At 52.0% G+C, this 17,171-nt stretch overlaps 2 protein-coding genes across 4 annotated transcripts in view; both read left to right on the top strand.

Moving 5' to 3' along the window:
* The window catches only part of GNB1 (G protein subunit beta 1), an 87,210-nt gene extending 85,264 nt beyond the window's left edge, over positions 1 to 1,946 (top strand). For both annotated transcript variants that reach the window (XM_042950603.1, XM_042950602.1), the window contains 2 exons: positions 1,294 to 1,409; positions 1,650 to 1,946. In XM_042950603.1, coding sequence (XP_042806537.1) covers positions 1,294 to 1,400 — 107 coding nt within the window. In that variant the 3' untranslated portion in view covers positions 1,401 to 1,409; positions 1,650 to 1,946. The remainder of the gene's footprint in view (positions 1 to 1,293; positions 1,410 to 1,649) is intronic.
* Positions 1,947 to 7,069: 5,123 nt separating this feature from the next.
* Positions 7,070 to 17,171, top strand: part of NADK (NAD kinase) — a 31,812-nt gene continuing 21,710 nt past the window's right edge. Inside the window, exon 1 of one of the 2 annotated variants that reach the window (XM_042950600.1) lies at positions 7,070 to 7,230. In XM_042950600.1, coding sequence (XP_042806534.1) covers positions 7,148 to 7,230 — 83 coding nt within the window. In that variant the 5' untranslated portion in view covers positions 7,070 to 7,147. Of the gene's footprint in view, positions 7,231 to 8,308; positions 8,370 to 17,171 lie in introns of those variants that run through there. The other variant, XM_042950601.1, reaches the window with a different exon arrangement.

The raw sequence follows: 17,171 nt of genomic DNA, 5'->3' as shown, positions 1-17,171 counted from the left end.
CCGCTGCCCCGACAGTTTTCTGGTCCTGGTGCCACAGCAGAGGACACTGTTCCATCCAGCTGAGTCTGTCTCTTTACTCAGCTGTGACACTGAGGAGTATAGGAAATGGACACGGATTCTCTGAAATTAGCCATCAGATTCTTCCGATCAGACGTGGAATGTTCTGGATGATAATTACCTTTTTTTTTTCTAATTTTTTTTTTTAATGTTTCTCTTTGAGAGAGAAAGACAGAGCACGAGTGGGGGAGGGGCAGAGAGAGGGGGACATAGAATCGGAAGCCGGCTCCAGGCTCCGAGCTGTCAGCACAGAGCCCGACGCGGGGCTCGAGTGCCCAAACTGTGAGACCATGACCTGAACCGAAGTTGGAGGGCTAACTGAGCCACCCAGGTGCCCCTGGCTGATGATTATCTAAGCACAGGTGACTGAATGTCAACAGGCTTGTCTCACTGTGGGGTCAGCCTGGAGTCACTGTGTGACATCCCGTTGGCCCCTCTTGCCTCAGTGTCCAGCTCTCTGTGTTTTGTGCCCGGTGCTAGGCTCCAGGGGTTACAAACAGATGAACAGCCCACAGGCTTACACTCTTGGGTTCTAATTGCCCTGAGATTGGAATGGTTGGCTTTTTTTATTGTGATTTAGATTTCTTTTCTTTCTTTCTTTTCTTTTCTTTTTTATTATATTTATTTATTTATTTTGAGAGGGGATGGGGAGGGGCAGAGAGAGAATCTCAAGCAGGCTCCATGCTCAGCGCACAGCCTGACCTGGGGCTGAATGTCACGAACGTGATGAGATCGTGACCTGAGCTGAAATCGAGAGTTGGACGCTCAACTGACTGAGCCACCCAGGTCCCCCTGTATTTCATTTTTTATTTAAGCTTCTTACCACAGTGAATACATTCAGGAGTTGGTGCCAAAGGTCCTAAGTTGTTCACTGTGTGTGTCTGTACCTTTTTATTGTGTATGTTCCTTGTCATCGTGGCTGTCTTAAAAACAGACTTCTTACCAGGGGCTCCAGTGCGTCTTTGTTGTGTATGAATACTTCCCTGTGGCTGTAGGTGTGGTCCATGTTGTTTTTAAGAGAGGAGTATAGTGAGCTGTACTCGCCTTGGACCAGCGTGGTTTCTCTGCCTCCCAGTGTCCTTCCCTGCCATTGGGACATCGCAGAGGAGGGGCCTTGGCGTTCTGGGTATGCTTCCGCGGGTGGCCCTGCCAGCCAGCCCTGCAGAGCATCGCCGCGTCGCCCCCGGGTGGGGCACCTCTGGGTCCTGGAGTGACTGGGCTGTCATCTGCTCTCAGGTGTCTTGGCCGGGCATGACAACCGCGTCAGCTGCCTGGGGGTGACTGACGATGGGATGGCCGTGGCGACAGGGTCCTGGGACAGCTTCCTCAAGATCTGGAACTAACGTCGACAGGTAATGCAGCAGCCAAGGTGCCCTCCCTGCGTGCACGTCTGTGTGTGTATTTCACACGGCACATAGGATGTCACCGTTGCTAGATTAATTCGATGTAGAGCTGATCTGGAACTGTGCTCAGGTGAGCGTTACATCCACCTGAGGTGACGTGTCCTTAGGGCAGACGGGCGGGACGGTGGGGAGGGCAGGAGCAGTGAGTGTGGGCGTTCTCTGTATTGCTTTAAACTCTGTTTAAAACAGCAGGTGGACGTCGTGGCGACTGGAAGACCATTCCAACCTTGAAGCGTTACAGTGATAGCATTTCCTCTCCACCCCTACTAACGTGGACGCCCTGCACCCCCTCAGAACTTCAAAAGGGCAAGGCCTTTTCCTTCACTTATTGCTGAAACCAAGAGCACAATTCCCATTAAGAGAACCTCTGTGCTGTAAACTGAGACAAAATTGTGCATTCCTTCCGGGACCATCGTCTTTGTTCTTTTTTGTCTGGAATGAATTTAAAAGGAAATACCATAATAAACATGTTAACCAGAAGGTAAACTTGAGTGTAATTGTGAGACAGACACACCTTTTCACTAGTTCATTTGAATTTCAGGTCAGTGACCCTGTTTTGTGCTGTTCACGCAAAACAAGTGGAGGATTTTATCTCGTAACTGGTTCTAAACTTCAGGTTGTGTTTGTAACAGGATTTTGCAAACATCCATATTTCCTTCTTAAAATATATTCCTTTACGTTCAGTAGTTCAACAGAGGAAGAGGGTCTGGTGCGGCCTCTCTGAAATTGTTAATGACGTAAACCGAGTCCCTCAGTTTTTTATTTTTTGTCCTGTGTCACGTAATTGTTACGCACAAACACGGCCTAGAAAGGAAGACAGACGCTAATCAGGAAAGGAAGCAAGCACACGCCGTGGATGGTCTTGAACGCGTGATGAAGTCTACTCCAGTTAGGCACCTGTTCCTCCCCGCCCATCCTCCCTGCCTTCTCGGTTCAGTTCTTAATGTCACAGCGGGTTTCCTTGTGAAGTTGGAGGGAAGGAAGTCCATGATAATAGCCTAACGCTACCCTGTGCCCCGCCCCCAGCCGTCAGGAACCTCTGTTTTCAAGAGAGGCGCCCGTCCCGTGCTTGGATAGTCAGTCAATTATTTGTGTATGAAACCATGTACAAATCAATGTTTTGAAAATAATGATCTCAAACTTTCTAAGTTAAATTTTAAAAAATTTGATCGTTTGCCATATTGGGTGGGTTTACTCTTAGAATCGCATGCTGTAGAAATGCTCAAAAGTGCATCCAGGACTCAGTCCTTAGATGTTCTTTTTCTTTTAAGAAATAACCTCTTTCAAGTTGTAACCATCGCGGCTCTGTCCACTTCTTGCTGCCATTCTGTGCACCGGAAGCAGTACAGCGAGCAGCCCCTCGCGCTTGGGTGGCAGGATGAGTCACTGTTTGCTTTCTTTCTTTTAAAAAAAAAAAAAAAAAAAAAAAAAGCCCTGTTGCAAAGGATTGCCGTTGGACTCGGGGGCGGGGGGAGCAGGGGGTAGAGACCCGGCCTTCCTCTGCCAACTCCTCTTGGCCTGTCTCTGCCGTGGGACCAGCCTTCTGCATCTGAGGCGGGTTGTCGTGTAACACCCACGCCTCCCCGGTCCCGCTGGAGGCCGGGGGACAGCGGCGCCGTGGGCTGCCTCCCTGCACCCGAGCCCGCTCCACAGCAGCAGCCGGGGCTTCTCTCCGTCCTGTTTCCGCAGCATCCTGTACAGAACTGCGCTGTGCCGTGCAGTAGGCCAGGGGCTGGCAGGGAGAAGAAACACGAGCCCTCCTTCCCTCCCATCCACACCTCTGTAGGAGCTCTCTGCACCCCGTGCCCTCACTGTATTTAATTTTAAAGTCAGTGTATTGCAAGGAGGCTGGATGCGAGATAGATACTATATTAAACTGTACTGTTATTTAAGATGTAATAAAGCGGTTTGACATGAGGGATTTGGGTGTGGCTGCTTATTTGCCAGGCTGTTTGGGCTCGTGACACAGCCGTCTTCCTCTGGCCGCCCTACTCGGTGACGTCGGCTGGATGTGGTCGTGTGGGCAGTGGCATGGCTGCCTGCTTTTCTGCCATGCCTTTTGTCCCCATCGCCAAGAGTCCCTGAAAGGAGGGTCGGGTCCTCGGCCGGCCCCACGCAGTAGCAGCGCCCCAGCAGTTCTGCCACCGTCGGGGCCCAGCCACCCTTCCCCCACCTCTCAGGCCACTGCCCAGCGCGCGAGGAGCGTCCCCAGGCGCCGTCCTGCCAGTGTCTCTCATCTTCGGGGCCTGAGGCCCTTACCTCCTCCTCCCTCTGTAAGATCTAGGACGTTACTCCAGACACATGCTTTCCTTCTGACTGAGGTTTTTATCTCCATCTGGATAAAAAGAGCGGCATCTTGTAAGAAAAACTGAATATCTCCCCCAAAGTGTGAGAAACCACTCGGAACGGGCATACCCCTGAAGGACCTCCACCAGGGCCCCGTCCCTTCCTCATTCTACAAGGTTATAAAAGGTGACTCGGTACTTTTCTTGGGTTAAATGCTGGTACTTTTTCATAAATAAGTGAAGACTGCTCTCCATGGGAAGTACTCCCGCCTGAGGCTCTCTTCTCCAATTACCAGCAAGACAGAGCGGCGGGGGGGGGTTGCATTTCTCCCGTGCGTTTGCCAGGACCAGGGGTGCTGTCTCGCCAGGGACTGGCAGCCTGAATGCTAGGTTTGCCTGGCTTCAACCTCCTCCCCCACTGCTCCCTGAAAGACCCTGCCGGCTGTCTTACAAAATGCCAGGGAGCATCTGAGGTGCTCCTGGGGCTGATGACCCCATCAGCAGAAAGCAGGGGGAGCAGAAAGCAGGTGGTTATCCTGCACAGAGGTACACCCTGGGATGGGGTACAATGGAACCTCAGCAAGGACTGGTAGCCCACAGATGCCCACGTGTTCCCTCTGTCCTTCAGTGCCCCAGCCTGGCACCCGGCATGTCCCCTGCTCCCTGACCTGCCCCTGCATGGTGCAGCTAGCTCTCTGCTGGCTCTGAGATCACTGTCCCACTTTCTCAGCAAAGCAGCCACTGGAAACAGGTACCAGTAGGGGCATCTAGAAAGTGGCCAGCTCGCTGTGCAGAAATGAAGGGACACCTGCACAACCAGGGTGGACTGTGTTCGTTTTCAACCTTCAGGCACAAAACTCAAGCTTGCACGGACCAAGCAGGACCCTTTAGCACTTAACCTCTGCTGCCTGGACAGCCCTCGGAAAGTGACTTCTCGCTCTTTGCCATGCGTCCCCTTCCAGGGTGCTGGCCGTGCTCCCTCCCCTTCCTCCAGTCTCCCCTGAGACTTCCACCCCTCCTGTCCTAGTCATGGCCCTGCCCTTGTGGGCACCTGTTGCAAGTGTGCTGTCCAAGCTCCACTCGGAGCCCTTGGGAGGCTGGACTGAGCTGGGGCCTCTCGGTGACTTCTAGGGTTCTGTCCCCACCATGCCCAGTGTTGTGTCCCAGATGGATACTGGGGGCTTCTGCCACCCCCCACGGTGCCTGATCCTCAACGTGGCCCCACAAGCCCCGCGGGCTGCCCTGAGGGGTGTGCTGTCCAGGCAGGTGCCCTCCTCTTCCTAGTGCTCCGTCTCCCCCAGCCCCCCACTCCTGGAATCCAGTCAAAGCCTTCCTGGAGCTAGGGCCACACTCTGCCCCTCATGTCCTCGCTGCAGGTTACTCGGCCGGTGCCCCAGATGCCCTGAGTAAAAACCGCAGACAACAAAAGCACCTGTTTCCTAGAGGCCTTGTGAGAATTCATCAAGCCCCTTTGTGCAAATGCCAGACCCCACCCACGGCAAGCTGGCACTGCCTCTGCCCCTCTGTAGCTCCTCCTAGCTGGTGGGGGGTGAGGGGGCTGTCCCTCTGCTAACCACCCTGGTGAGAAGTTCACGGTCTACTCCAAGGTCTTGTCCCCTGCTGGACCGTGTGCCTGGCACCTAGCAGGCCTGCAGGAAGAAGGGCTTCCTCCCACACTTGGTCACCCAAAACCACTCCCACCAGGAGGGAGCCAAGTTGGCAATTCCAGACACTGGCCCCTGGAGAGGAATAGGTAAGGAGGGGCTGGACTTGCCCTGTGCGCGCTGGCTAGAGGCCTGGGGCTGGGGGTATGAACCAGATGACTTCTGAATAGCCCAAGACACCCGCCTCCACAGGGAGCCTTGGTCCTTCCCTGCCACCCCTGTCACCCCTGGCCAGGCTCCTGGCCACTTCCCCTTTTGGGTGCTGGGCAATCTCTGTTCACCCTCTCACCCGTCAAGCACAGTTGAGGCCAACTTGCATGTGAGCTGGGGGCAGGACTCCAAGGAGTACCCGCTTCACCTGAGAGCTGCGCTCGAGACTGCACTTAAAATCCAGGACCCCCCACCCTGTCTGAATGAGTCCAGCTCTAGCCAGGCAGCCTACCCGGCTCTACCCTCCATGGCCCAGGCTGCCTTCTTCCACCACCTAACCCACCCACCCTGATATCCCCCATCATTCAACCCTCCGAAGAGGGTACATCTAGGTTTTAGGGGTCTGAGGCTTAAATAAAACAGGAATCACAAGTCACATTTAAGAAAATACAAAGAAACAAATACGAGTGTTGGGAAAGGTTACCCTTGAGACCCTCTGAGGCAGAACCCTCTTCCTCAGCCCAGCCCAAACTAGCCTGCCTAGCATCCACCCACCCCCCACCCCCCACCCCCATCCTCACACCAGCCATTGTCCTTGGTGCTGGCCCTTCCCTCTCCCCACCAAGCCTGGCTTATTCCTACTCCGCCTTTGGACTCAGCCCAAGTCAAACGGCCTCTAGGAACCTTCCGGATGCCTTAAAGCACCCCACCCCTCCCAGCATCGGCTCCCATTACTACTGGCCAGCCTTGGGGGGGCCTGGTGGGGGTTTCCATTACTACTGACCAGTGTTTGATGGGGCAGAGTGGGACCCGGGCCTACTGGGAAATTTTGCACAATCCGGGTCAGGTGAAGGAAGCCACAGCCCCTGTTTTTTCATCTCTGAAATGGGGAAGCACCCTCTGAGGTCTGGGTGGACAGAGGCTTTCCATTATTGCAAACACTGACACAAGTTCCCTTTAGAGAGGGACACACAGGAAGGGCCCTGCTGTGTGAACTCGGCTAGCCACAAGGCTGGCTCTTCTGCCTTGGTGCCTTCTCTATAGACTCTTCCTGATCTAGAAGGTTCTTGGGAGGCCTAGCCCAATGCCTGGAACATAGTAAGAGCTGGCTCAAGCATTAGTATTATTATGTTCATGACCATATCCCAGATGTGCAGCTCAAAAGGCTTCTCCTGGGGCGCCTGGGTGGCGCAGTCGGTTGAGCGTCCGACTTCAGCCAGGTCACGATCTCGCGGTCCGTGAGTTCGAGCCCCGCGTCGGGCTCTGGGCTGATGGCTCGGAGCCTGGAGCCTGTTTCCGATTCTGTGTCTCCCTCTCTCTCTGCCCCTCCCCCGTTCATGCTCTGTCTCTCTCTGTCCCAAAAATAAATAAAAAAAAATGTTGAAGAAAAAAAAAAAAAAAAAAAAAAAAGGCTTCTCCTGTGGGTGTGGCTGGCGGTCACTTTAGGGAAGTGGTGGGGTTTCCAAAACAACCAGAAAAGGAAGTTACAGAGCTTGAGAAATCACCCCAAATTCCTGCCATCCTTGGCCCCCTTTCCACTCACTCTTGGTGACCCCACTGCCCAGTGGCCCCAAGACAGCAGTGAGACATGTCCTGTCTTGTGCCCCTCTGTGTTTCAAGTCTCTGGACACAGGGCCAAGAGACCCCGCCAGAGAAGACTGACAACAGCAGGTATGGGGGTTGTGGAAACCTGGAAGCCAGGCGGTGTGCAGAGTACTCCAGTCTATACGAGGTGTGGGACACCTGAGTGTACACAAGGAATAATGGTTGGCACTTGGGAGCCCAGGCAGATTACCAAGCACCCAACAGTGCACTGCCCGGGGGTTCCTCTACAGTGACCCGCATCAGCTTATTCAGAGATGTGTCCCAGGAGCCTGGCACACTATTGGGATACTTGACTCCTGGGTGGATTGGGGAAGGCCTGCAGCGAAGGTACAAAGTGGGCACTGTGGCCTCGGTCCCCTTCCTCCCTCCTGTCTGGGTCCTGCAGTGGTGGTGGGAAAGGGGGGAGGGGAGGACAGTGCTAGCCGGTCACCATACAGTGGCCCCTCTGACATCCCAAGCCTAGAGCCCCTGCAGTCCAAGTGGTGTGCAAGTCCCTGCCAGGCTGCTTGGGGTGGACGAGGCCCCTGGTAGCCGGCCCAGGCCGCCCCCTTCCAGCTGTCCTGGCAGGGAGGGGCCAGTGCTGCCGCAGCTGCTCACAACGAGTTTTGGTTCCCCAAACATGTTCCTTCTCCGCAGATTCATACCCTGTCAGTTACGGAATCCTAGGTGGGTGCTGTCACCACTCGCGGGGCCGAGGCCAGCCCACCCTAACCGCGGTGGTGGGGAGCTGGGACAGCCAGGGGGCAGGGGCAGGGGGTGCCAGCCCAGCGGACTGACGGACGAGTATCCGAAGCGGCGGGGTGACCGAGATCCAAGGTTCTTCCTCCCGGAGGCCGCCGTCGGGGTCGCGGCGGCCGAAGGCCCACCCCAGATCCCAGGCCCCCGACCCCAGCCCCGCCTTCCCCATCCCAGACCCAAGTCCTTGCCGGCCGAACCACGTGCGCGGGGGCGTGGCGCGGGGAGGGCGCATGCGCGGCGGGTGGCGCATGCGTGGCGCGGACGCGCACGCGTGCGCACTGGCTGTATTGCTGCTCGGCGGGCCGGCGCCGCGGTCCCGGCGGCCGTGGGGCGGGGGGCGGCCATGGGGCGGGGGGAGGCCGCGGCGCCGGGGGCCGGCTAGCGACGGCGAGCGGCGGCGGGGCGGCGGGGCCCGCGGGCTCGGCCCGGAGAGGGGACGGCCCCGCAGGCGCCCGGGGCAGCGAACGGTGAGTGCGCGCGGCCGCTCGGCCCTGCCCTCCGCCCGCGGTCGCCGCCGCCCGTGGTCGCGGGGCCGCCCGGAGGCCGGGGACCGGCGGGGGGAGGTGTTGGGGGCGCGATCCCGCCGGCCGACGGGGTGTGGGCCTGGGAGCGCGACCCCCGACTTGGCCCGCGACGACTGCCTCCTGAGTCGGCCCCTTGGCGGGCAGCCTGGCGGGTCGGCCCTCGCCGGCAGGTCGGGGTCACCGGAAAGCGCCCCGCACTCGGTGCCGGACACCCACCGGCGACCCGCGGCGGCTGGGACCCGCGGCGGCTGGAACCCGCGGGCGTCTCGGGCCGGGGTCGCTCCAAGCAAACGGATGCCTTTGGTTCTGAGTAACAGGTTACTTTTCCTTTCCCGTCTTGGGGCGCAACTGTCTCACGTGGAAGACTTCCTCATTCGTTTTGGGAATACGCCCTGGCTTTAACCAAGTGACTTGCTTTCCCATCTTTCCGGATGACGCCATTCAAGGACTCATTCCCCCAATTCCGCTTGCCCCCCGCACCTCCCCGTCCCCGGGCATTGCACACCCCGGGCCTTTCTTCACTGGGACCTTTGCCCCCGCCACCTGGCGACTTGAGGACAGGGACAGGTGCCAGTGCAGTGCCTAGCCCAGTGGCTCCGCTTGGAGGTGAGCCCTCCTGATGGGTCTGGGATTTTTGTTTTTGTTTTTAACTTGCCGGCGGGTCTGTGTTGCCAGCACAAAACCCGTGATGGTAGAGGTTCTCCCAGACGCTGGCCCAGCAGCAGTCAGTCCTTCCTTGGGCAGTGGAGGTGGCTGATAAGTAAAAGGGGAAACAGTTGATTTTATTGAGTTTACCACCTGAGAAAAGGTCGGTTTAACCTGCAGAATGAAGAGGCGGGTGTTTTATTATGGGAGTTGATGGCCCCACGTCTTTATTACCCAAATCACCACTTTTCTCAAAGCGTGGATGTTACAACAGCCAGAGGGAGCTTCAGGAAGCAGGCCCAGCTCCCAGGGGAGGGAATGTGCAGGGACAGTGCACTTAGACCTGCAGGGCTGCCTCCAGCAGGGTCACTGCCATCCTATTACACCTGTTGACGGCCGGGTGCAGCTGCCTGTCTATAAAAGCCCCCTTCGGGTCTCGAATCCTATTCAGTTTATGGGGTTTCACGTTAGGCTCTTGGTTCGTGTTCCCAGAGAACTTTCCAAAAAGTCTTTCTTGGACGGTCTGCTGCCAGAGCAAATACCCACTGTTACAACATCCTTGCCAGCCTGGGGCATTCTGTATGGAGGGAGAAGGGAGGGGCACTTTAATAGGTACTTATCGTCCAACTCAGTGTCATCCAGTGAGGATGGGCCTGTTTCTGCCACCATATACGCTTTCCTTTTCCATTCAGTATTTCCACAAATACGGATGGAGAGCTCACAGTGGACATCGTGGGTCGTGTGCGTCTGTGGGCGTGTGTGGGACTTGTGTCCTGGTTGCCTCAGGCATCTCGGTGTGTCCCCTCTCCACCATGTGTGGGTTCTGTGAATACTTTTCTAATAAAACGTCTCAATGCCGAAGTTGCTTTTTTTTTAAATTCCTTTTTAATGTTTATTGATCTTTGAGAGCGCGTGAGCGGGGGAGGGGCAGAGAGGAGACACAGAATCTGAAGCAGGCTCCAGGCCCTGAGCTGTCAGCACAGAGCCTGATGCGAGATCATGACCAGAGCCGAAGTCAGAGGCTTAACTGACAGCCACCCACATGCCGCCAAAGTTTTTTAAAATTAGATTCATGCTGGGGCACCTGGCTGGCTCAGTTGGGAGAAAATGTAACTCTTGATCTTGGGGTTGTGAGTTCAACCCCACGTTGGATGTAGAGGTTACTTAAATAAAAATAAAAAAAATAAAATAAAATTAGATTCGTGTTGTCAGGAACTTGAATGAACTTGGAAGGAATTAGAATTTCATCCTTTTTTTTTTAATGTTTATTTAATTTTGAGAGAGAGTACTAGCAGGGGAGGGGCAGAGAGAGGAAGACACAGAATCCGAAACAGGCTCCAGGGTCTGAGCTGTCAGCACAGAGCCTGACGCAGGGCTCGAACCCACAAACTGTGAGATCATGACCTGAGTCGAAGAGGCTTAACTGACTGAGCTACCCAGGTGCCCCAGGATTTCATCCTTTTAAAACAGTTAAAACCAAACCAACCTGAATTAAATGAGAGTCCTGATTTATAATTGTCAAAAAATACTTAAATCTTAAAAGTTGGTTTTAATATTTAATATTATGTAAATTAGTTTATTGCTCAATCATCAAATTAGTCTTTGCAAGTAAATATTAATAGCTTCTAGACAATGAGTAATATTTTTTTAAATTTTATTTATTTTAGAGCGCATGAGCCGGGGGGAGAGAGAGAGAGAGAGAGACACACACACACACACACACACACACACACACACACACGGAGGGAGAGGGAGAGAGAGAGAGAGAGAGAGAGAGAGAGAGAGAGAATCCCAAGCAGGCTTCACACTGCTCTCAGAGCCTGACAAGGACTTGGACTTGATCCCACGACCCTGGGTCACAGCCTGAGCCAAAATCAAGAGTCAGACACTCAACCAACTGAGTTACTCAGGCACCCCAAAAATAGATGATTTTGAAATACATTTGTCTTTTGTGATTTTGATTGATTTCTTTTTTTTTTTTATTAAATGTTCGTTCTGAAATAATTATAGATTCACAGGAAGTTGTGAAAGTAGTACAGAGAGACCCTTGTAACCTTCTCCAGCTTCATTTAACATACCTGTAGTACAGTAATAACGAAAACTAGGAAATTGGCATTGGAAAAATAACGTTAGCTATACTACACTCCTAATTCAGATTTTACCAGTGTTTTATGTGTGTATAATTCTCTGCACTTTTACCCCATTTATACACAGGTGTACCTACAACCACAGTCGAGACTCGGAACTCTTTGTCCGTGAGGGATCCCCTGCTGCCCCCTGCCACGCTCACATTCCCGGCACCCTCCACTCTTCCCCTCCTCTGTGATTTCGTTATCTTGAGAATGTGTATGGGACCATTCAGTATGTCACGGATTGACTCGGCATAATGCCCCCGAGGTCCATCCGAACTGTTGCAGGCATTCATAGCCTGTCCCTGCTTGTATTTTACTGTGTGGATGGATGGTTGGCAGTTTGTTTAATTAACTAGCAGGAAGACGTGGGGGCGGCCGGTTGCAGTCTTTGGCTGTGGCCTGCAAAGTGGCTGTGGACAGATGATAAACACCAACTTGCAGTTGCTGGCTTGTATGGTTTTGTTTTTAAGATTTTATAAGAAACTGCCAGGCTTCCAGACTATACCTCCACGTTCCCACTGCAGTGCGTGAGTGCTGGTTTCTCTACAGTCTGGCCTTTGGTTGTCCTGGCCGACCTGGCAGGTGTGTAGGGACACGGTCCTTTGAATTTGCATTTCGGAGCAGCTGACGGTGTGGGTCTTTCACGTCTTGGTTACTGCGTGCGCATCCTCTGTTTAATCTTTTTTGCCCATTTTCTAATTGGAATCCTGGGTTTTTTACTGTGGCATTTTGAGATCTCTTTACATATTCTAGATAGAAAACCTTTGTTGGATATCTGGTTTCCAGATATTTTCTCCCGGTCTGCAGCTTGTTGTTTTTATTCTTTTAATAGGGTCTTCCACAGAGCAAGCTTCTCATTTTAATTAAGTCCAATGTATTGTTTTTTGTTGTTTTTTTACCTTTTATGGACTGCTTTTTATATTACGTATAACAAATTCTCTCTAGTCCTAGGTCCTAAAAACTTCCTCCTGTGTTTCTTTTCCTCCTTCCCGTCTTCCCTCTTTCCTTCCTTCCTTCCCTCCCTCCTTCCTTCCATCCCTTTTTTTTTTTTAATTTTTTTAACGTTTGTTTATTTTTGAGACAGAGAGAGACAGAGCATGAACGGGGGAGGGGCAGAGAGAGAGGGAGACACAGAATCGGAAGCAGACTCCAGGCTCTGAGCCATCAGCCCAGAGCCCGATGCGGGGTTCGAACTCACGGACCGCGAGATCGTGACCTGAGCTGAAGTCGGACGCTTAACCGACTGAGCCACCCAGGCGCCCCCCTTCCATCCCTTTTTTAATAGGCTTCACACCCAGGACAGAGCCCGACTCAGGGCATGAACTCATGACCCTGACATCAAGACCTGAGCTGAGCTCAAGAGTCAGACACTTAACCAACTGAGCCACCAGGTGCCCCTCTTTTTTTTTTTTTATTAAATTTTTTTTTAATGTTTTTATTTATTTTTGAGACTGAGACAAGGCATGAGCAGGGGAGGGGCAGAGAGAGGGAGACACTGAATCTGAAGCAGGCTCCAGGCTCTGAGCTGTCAGCACAGAGCCTGATGCAGGGCTCGAACTCACACATTATGAGATCATGACCGGAGCTGAAGTGGGACGCTCAACCGACTGAGCCACCCAGGCGTCCCCTTTTTTTCTTTCTTTTTTTTTTTTTTTAAGGTTTTATTTTTTAAGTATCTCTCCACCCAACATGGGGCTTGAACTCACAACTCTGAGACCAAGAGTCACATGCTCCACCGACTGAGGCAGCCAGGTGTCCCTCTCCTACATTTTCTAATGAAAGCTTTATAGTTACAGTCCATTTTTATTTGTTTTCAGTTAATTTTTGTTTAAGGTGTGAAGTTCAGGTTGAGGTTCACTTTTGTTTCCCCAGCTTTATTGAGAAGTAATTGACATATGTCACCATGTAAGTTTAAGGCGGACAGCATTTGTTGGGTACGAAGTGTTGCCCTAAGACTCAGTGTCGTAGAATTCTAGAGCTGCAAGTGGGAGCTGAGATAGCACGATCTGCACATTTGGCTGTAGAGGGGACTGGAGTCGGCACTTGTCCCACGGACAGCTGAGGAGCTGGTGGGAAGTGATTTTGACCTGGTGGAAGCAGCTTGGAAGGCCATGCACCGCATGCTGGACAACGACCTTTGTCATGATTCATGGATCATCCCTTCCCAACGGGTCTCGGTGCTTGGGGAGGAGCCCTTTATTTGGCTTTTTTTTTTTTAATGTTTATTTTTGACAGAGGGAGCACAAGCGGGACAGTGGCAGAGAGGGACAAAGGATCCAAAGCAGGCTCTACACTGACAGCAGCGAGCCCAATGTGGGGCTCAAACCGCAAGATCGTAAGCTGAGCCTAAGTCAGACGCTTAACCGACTGAGCCACCCAGGTGTCCCTTGACTTCTCAACTAATAAAACTTCTAAATTAAGCTTTCAGCATTGATTACAGACCTGACATTCCCCTCTGCCATTTAAATGAGAATTACCCAGAATGATTTGTTCCTTTGAATATGGTACCCATGATGGCAAACAAAATATGTAAAAATCCGGTGATTATAAAATTCACTACAAGCCTTTCAAAAATATCAGCATTGTAGGGGTTAATTTATTTATCTTCTCAGGGCCATAGTAAGCTTACTAGGTAGTTCTTTCTATGCCTCCCTGGAGCGATAGTTTTCCACGTCCTAGGATTATGGCCTTCCTTGCCCAGCTCACAGTGCGGGGTCACCGTAAGGATGCGTGACGCTGGGGACCATGTGTGTCCCCCTGGTGACCGTAGCTGCAGAGCCCCGTGTGGAGCATTTGCATTATTGTTTAATACTGTTTGCTGGACTTCTCTTCAGTGGGGCTTTTTAAGGCGTTGCTTCCTTACCCACGGCCGTCAGCTCCTTGCAGCCTGCTGCAGTGTCCCCAAGCGTGCTCTTCGATATGTGTTTGAACAGAGTTTTGGGCCCATTCCCTGCAGCCGCCCACTTACCTCATGTGTTCCTGGAAACCGAAGTGTGCTCTGCATGGTCATTTAGAAAGGACGTCAGGGGCGCTGACCAGGAGCTGGCTCTGCAGGGTCCTCTCTCCTCTAGGACCCTGGGCCCCTCTTGTGGGCCCCCCTGCCGTGTTGGGTCCTGTTCTGTAGGCACTGTGGTTGTCGGCAGGGGCTGAGGAGTATGGGCCCGGATGCCAGCTCTGCCCCGTCCGAGCCGTGTGACCCTGGACTGCAGTGTCCTAGACGCTCCCTGTGCGGCTCATTGTGAGGGGGAGTCAGGCGATGGCACCTGAGCCCCCGGCCGGGGCCTGCCAGGGTGGGCACTGGGCCTGGCCAAGGGCCCTGGTTCCCCTGGATGTGCTCCTGCTGTCCGTCGGTCGTCCCGGTTTCGGGTGACTGTCCACATTCCTGCAACCGTTCCTGCTTCTGCTGCTTCGTTTCCGGGCAGCTCGAGGGAGGCACAGGCGCACGGGGCCTGGCTCGGCCTTATCTAGACGCTTCCCTCCTCCTGAGCTGGCGGTGAGACGTATTTTACCGTGTTCACCCTTGTCTGTGTCACAGCCGGCTTCGGTGTCATTTGTCAACCCTTTTTTTCTCAGACATCGTTTGTTCCCACAATGGTAATGATTTCCTTTCAAAGCTTACGACTCGTTACAACTTGCCTAGTAGGTTCCTTTAACTGCTTCTTTTGCCCTTTCTTCACCGCAGGTGGTTCTGAGTCCCACACCTTGTGGGGCATTTCGGGCACCCCTGCCCTGATTTTGTACATTAGAGGAGAGCAGCGGTTTGTTTTCCCCATCAGGGTGGCGGGATGAGGCTGCCACACGCCTCTTGGTAACAGCTCACGATGGATTTTTTCCCCTCCTTTGCTGAGGTTTTATTAGTAAAAAATGTTAATTTTGTTTTAAATTTTTTTTTAATGTTTATTTATTTTTGAGAAAGACAGAGTGCGAGCAGGGGAGGGGTAGAGAGAGAAGGAGACACAGGATCCGAAGCAGGCTCCAGGCTCCAGGCTCCGAGCTGTCAGCACAGAGCCCGACGCGGGGCTCGAACCCGCGCACCATGAGACCGTGACCCGGGTGGAAGTCGGACACTTAACAGACTGAGCCCCCAGGCTCCCCAACGAGAGTTATCTGAGCCCCGTATCTGAGCTTCCACGTCTTCACAGGGAAGAAAGCACTCCAGGGCACAAATTGTTTTCGCAGAGTTCTATACGTTTTACATCTTGTAAAAGCTCAAAAGATGAGAGATCAGCACATAGGCCAGCATCCCGAGCTGTATCGTGAAGCAATTCAGGGGCAGGAGCTTTGCTCGATGTCTCCAGGGCAAGATGGTTTTCCTTCAGGCTGCTCTCTCACGAGGCACAGGCACAGTGTGCACGTGAGCCATAAACCAGGCCTTGGGTTCGAACAAAGTTTACGTGCAGTCTCGCTGACTTAGAAATCTAAAGTGGAGCCCCTTGTATGCGAGGCCCGTAGAGAGTTTCTCTCTCATCGTAGCTGACGCACGATGTTATATTAATTTCAGACGTACAACGCCGATTCGACAATGTACGTTACTCAGTGTTCACTATGGTAGAGGCAGTCTCCGTCTGTCCCTGTACAACGTTATTGCAGAATTACTGACTTTTTTTCCCATGCTGTCCTTCTTCGTCCCTGACTTGTTTACTTGATAACTGGAAGTTTGTACCTCTTAATCCCCTTTACCTGTTCCATCCGTCCCCACACCCACTGGCCACATAGCAACCACTCGTTTGTCCTCCATACGTGAAAGTGTTTTTTGTTCGTTTGTTTTGTTTAGATTCCACCTTAAGCAAGAGTATACGGTATTTGTCTTTCTCTGACTTATTTCACTTAGCGAAATACTCTTGCTCCATCCATGTCGTCACACATGGCAAGGTCTGATCCTTCGTTGTTGTTTGAAGCGTTTATTTTATTTTGTTCATTTTTTAAGTAAGCTCTACACCCAGCGTGGGGCTTGAACTCATGAACCAGAGACCGAGAGTCACACGCCCTACCGACCCAACCAGTCAGGCGCCCCAAGATCTGATCCTTTTTTTTGACTAATACCCTTGTATGTTCCACATCTTCGTCATTCATTGTCCTGTGGATGGACACTTGGGCTGCTCCCGTATCTTGGCTGTTGTAAGTGGTGCTGCGTACACATAGGGGTGCGGTTCTCTGTCCATGTTTTAATCAGAGTGTTTTTTTTTTTTTCTGTTGAGTTGTATAAGTTCTTTATATATTATGGATATTAATTCCTTACCAGATATATCAGTCACAGATATCTCCTTTCATTCACTAGTTGCCCTTTTGTTTTGCTGATGATGTCCTTTGCTGTGAAAAAGCTTTTTCCTTTGGTATAGACTCAGTGGTTTATTTTAGCTTTTGTTTCCCTTGCCTCAGGAGACATAAAGATGTTGCTAAGGGTGATGTCCCAGAGATTACTGTCTGTGTTTTCTTTTAGGAGTTTGTTTTTGTTTTGGTTTCAGTTCTCACATTTAGGTCTTCAATGAATTTTGAGTTTATTTTTGTGTATGATTTAAGAAAGTGGTCCAGTTTCATTCTTTCGCATGTAGCTGTCCAGTTCTACCAACACTATTGAAAAGGCTGTCTTTTCCCCATTGTATATTCTTGCTTCCTTTGTCATAGATCAATTGACAGTATGGGTGTGGGTTTATTTCTGGGCTCTCTATCCTGTTCCATTGGTCTGTGTATCTGTTTACGTGCCAGTACCATATTGTTTTGATCACTGTAGCTTTGTAGTGTCGTTTGAAGTCTCAGATTGTGATGCCTCCAGCTTTGTTCTTCTCGAGATTACTTTGGCTGTAGCAGGTCTTTAGTGGTTCCATATAAATTTTAGGATTATTTGTTCTAGTTCTCTGAAAAATACTATTAGTATTTTGATAGGGATTGCATTAAATCTGTAGATTGCTGTGGGTAGTATGAACATTTTAACAATATTCTTCCATGAACATGGTATATCTTTCTATTT

This window comes from Panthera leo, chromosome C1, assembly GCF_018350215.1.
Source record: "Panthera leo isolate Ple1 chromosome C1, P.leo_Ple1_pat1.1, whole genome shotgun sequence".
NCBI classification, from domain to species: Eukaryota; Metazoa; Chordata; class Mammalia; order Carnivora; family Felidae; genus Panthera; species Panthera leo.
This window is presented reverse-complemented; position numbering and strand designations above follow the sequence as displayed.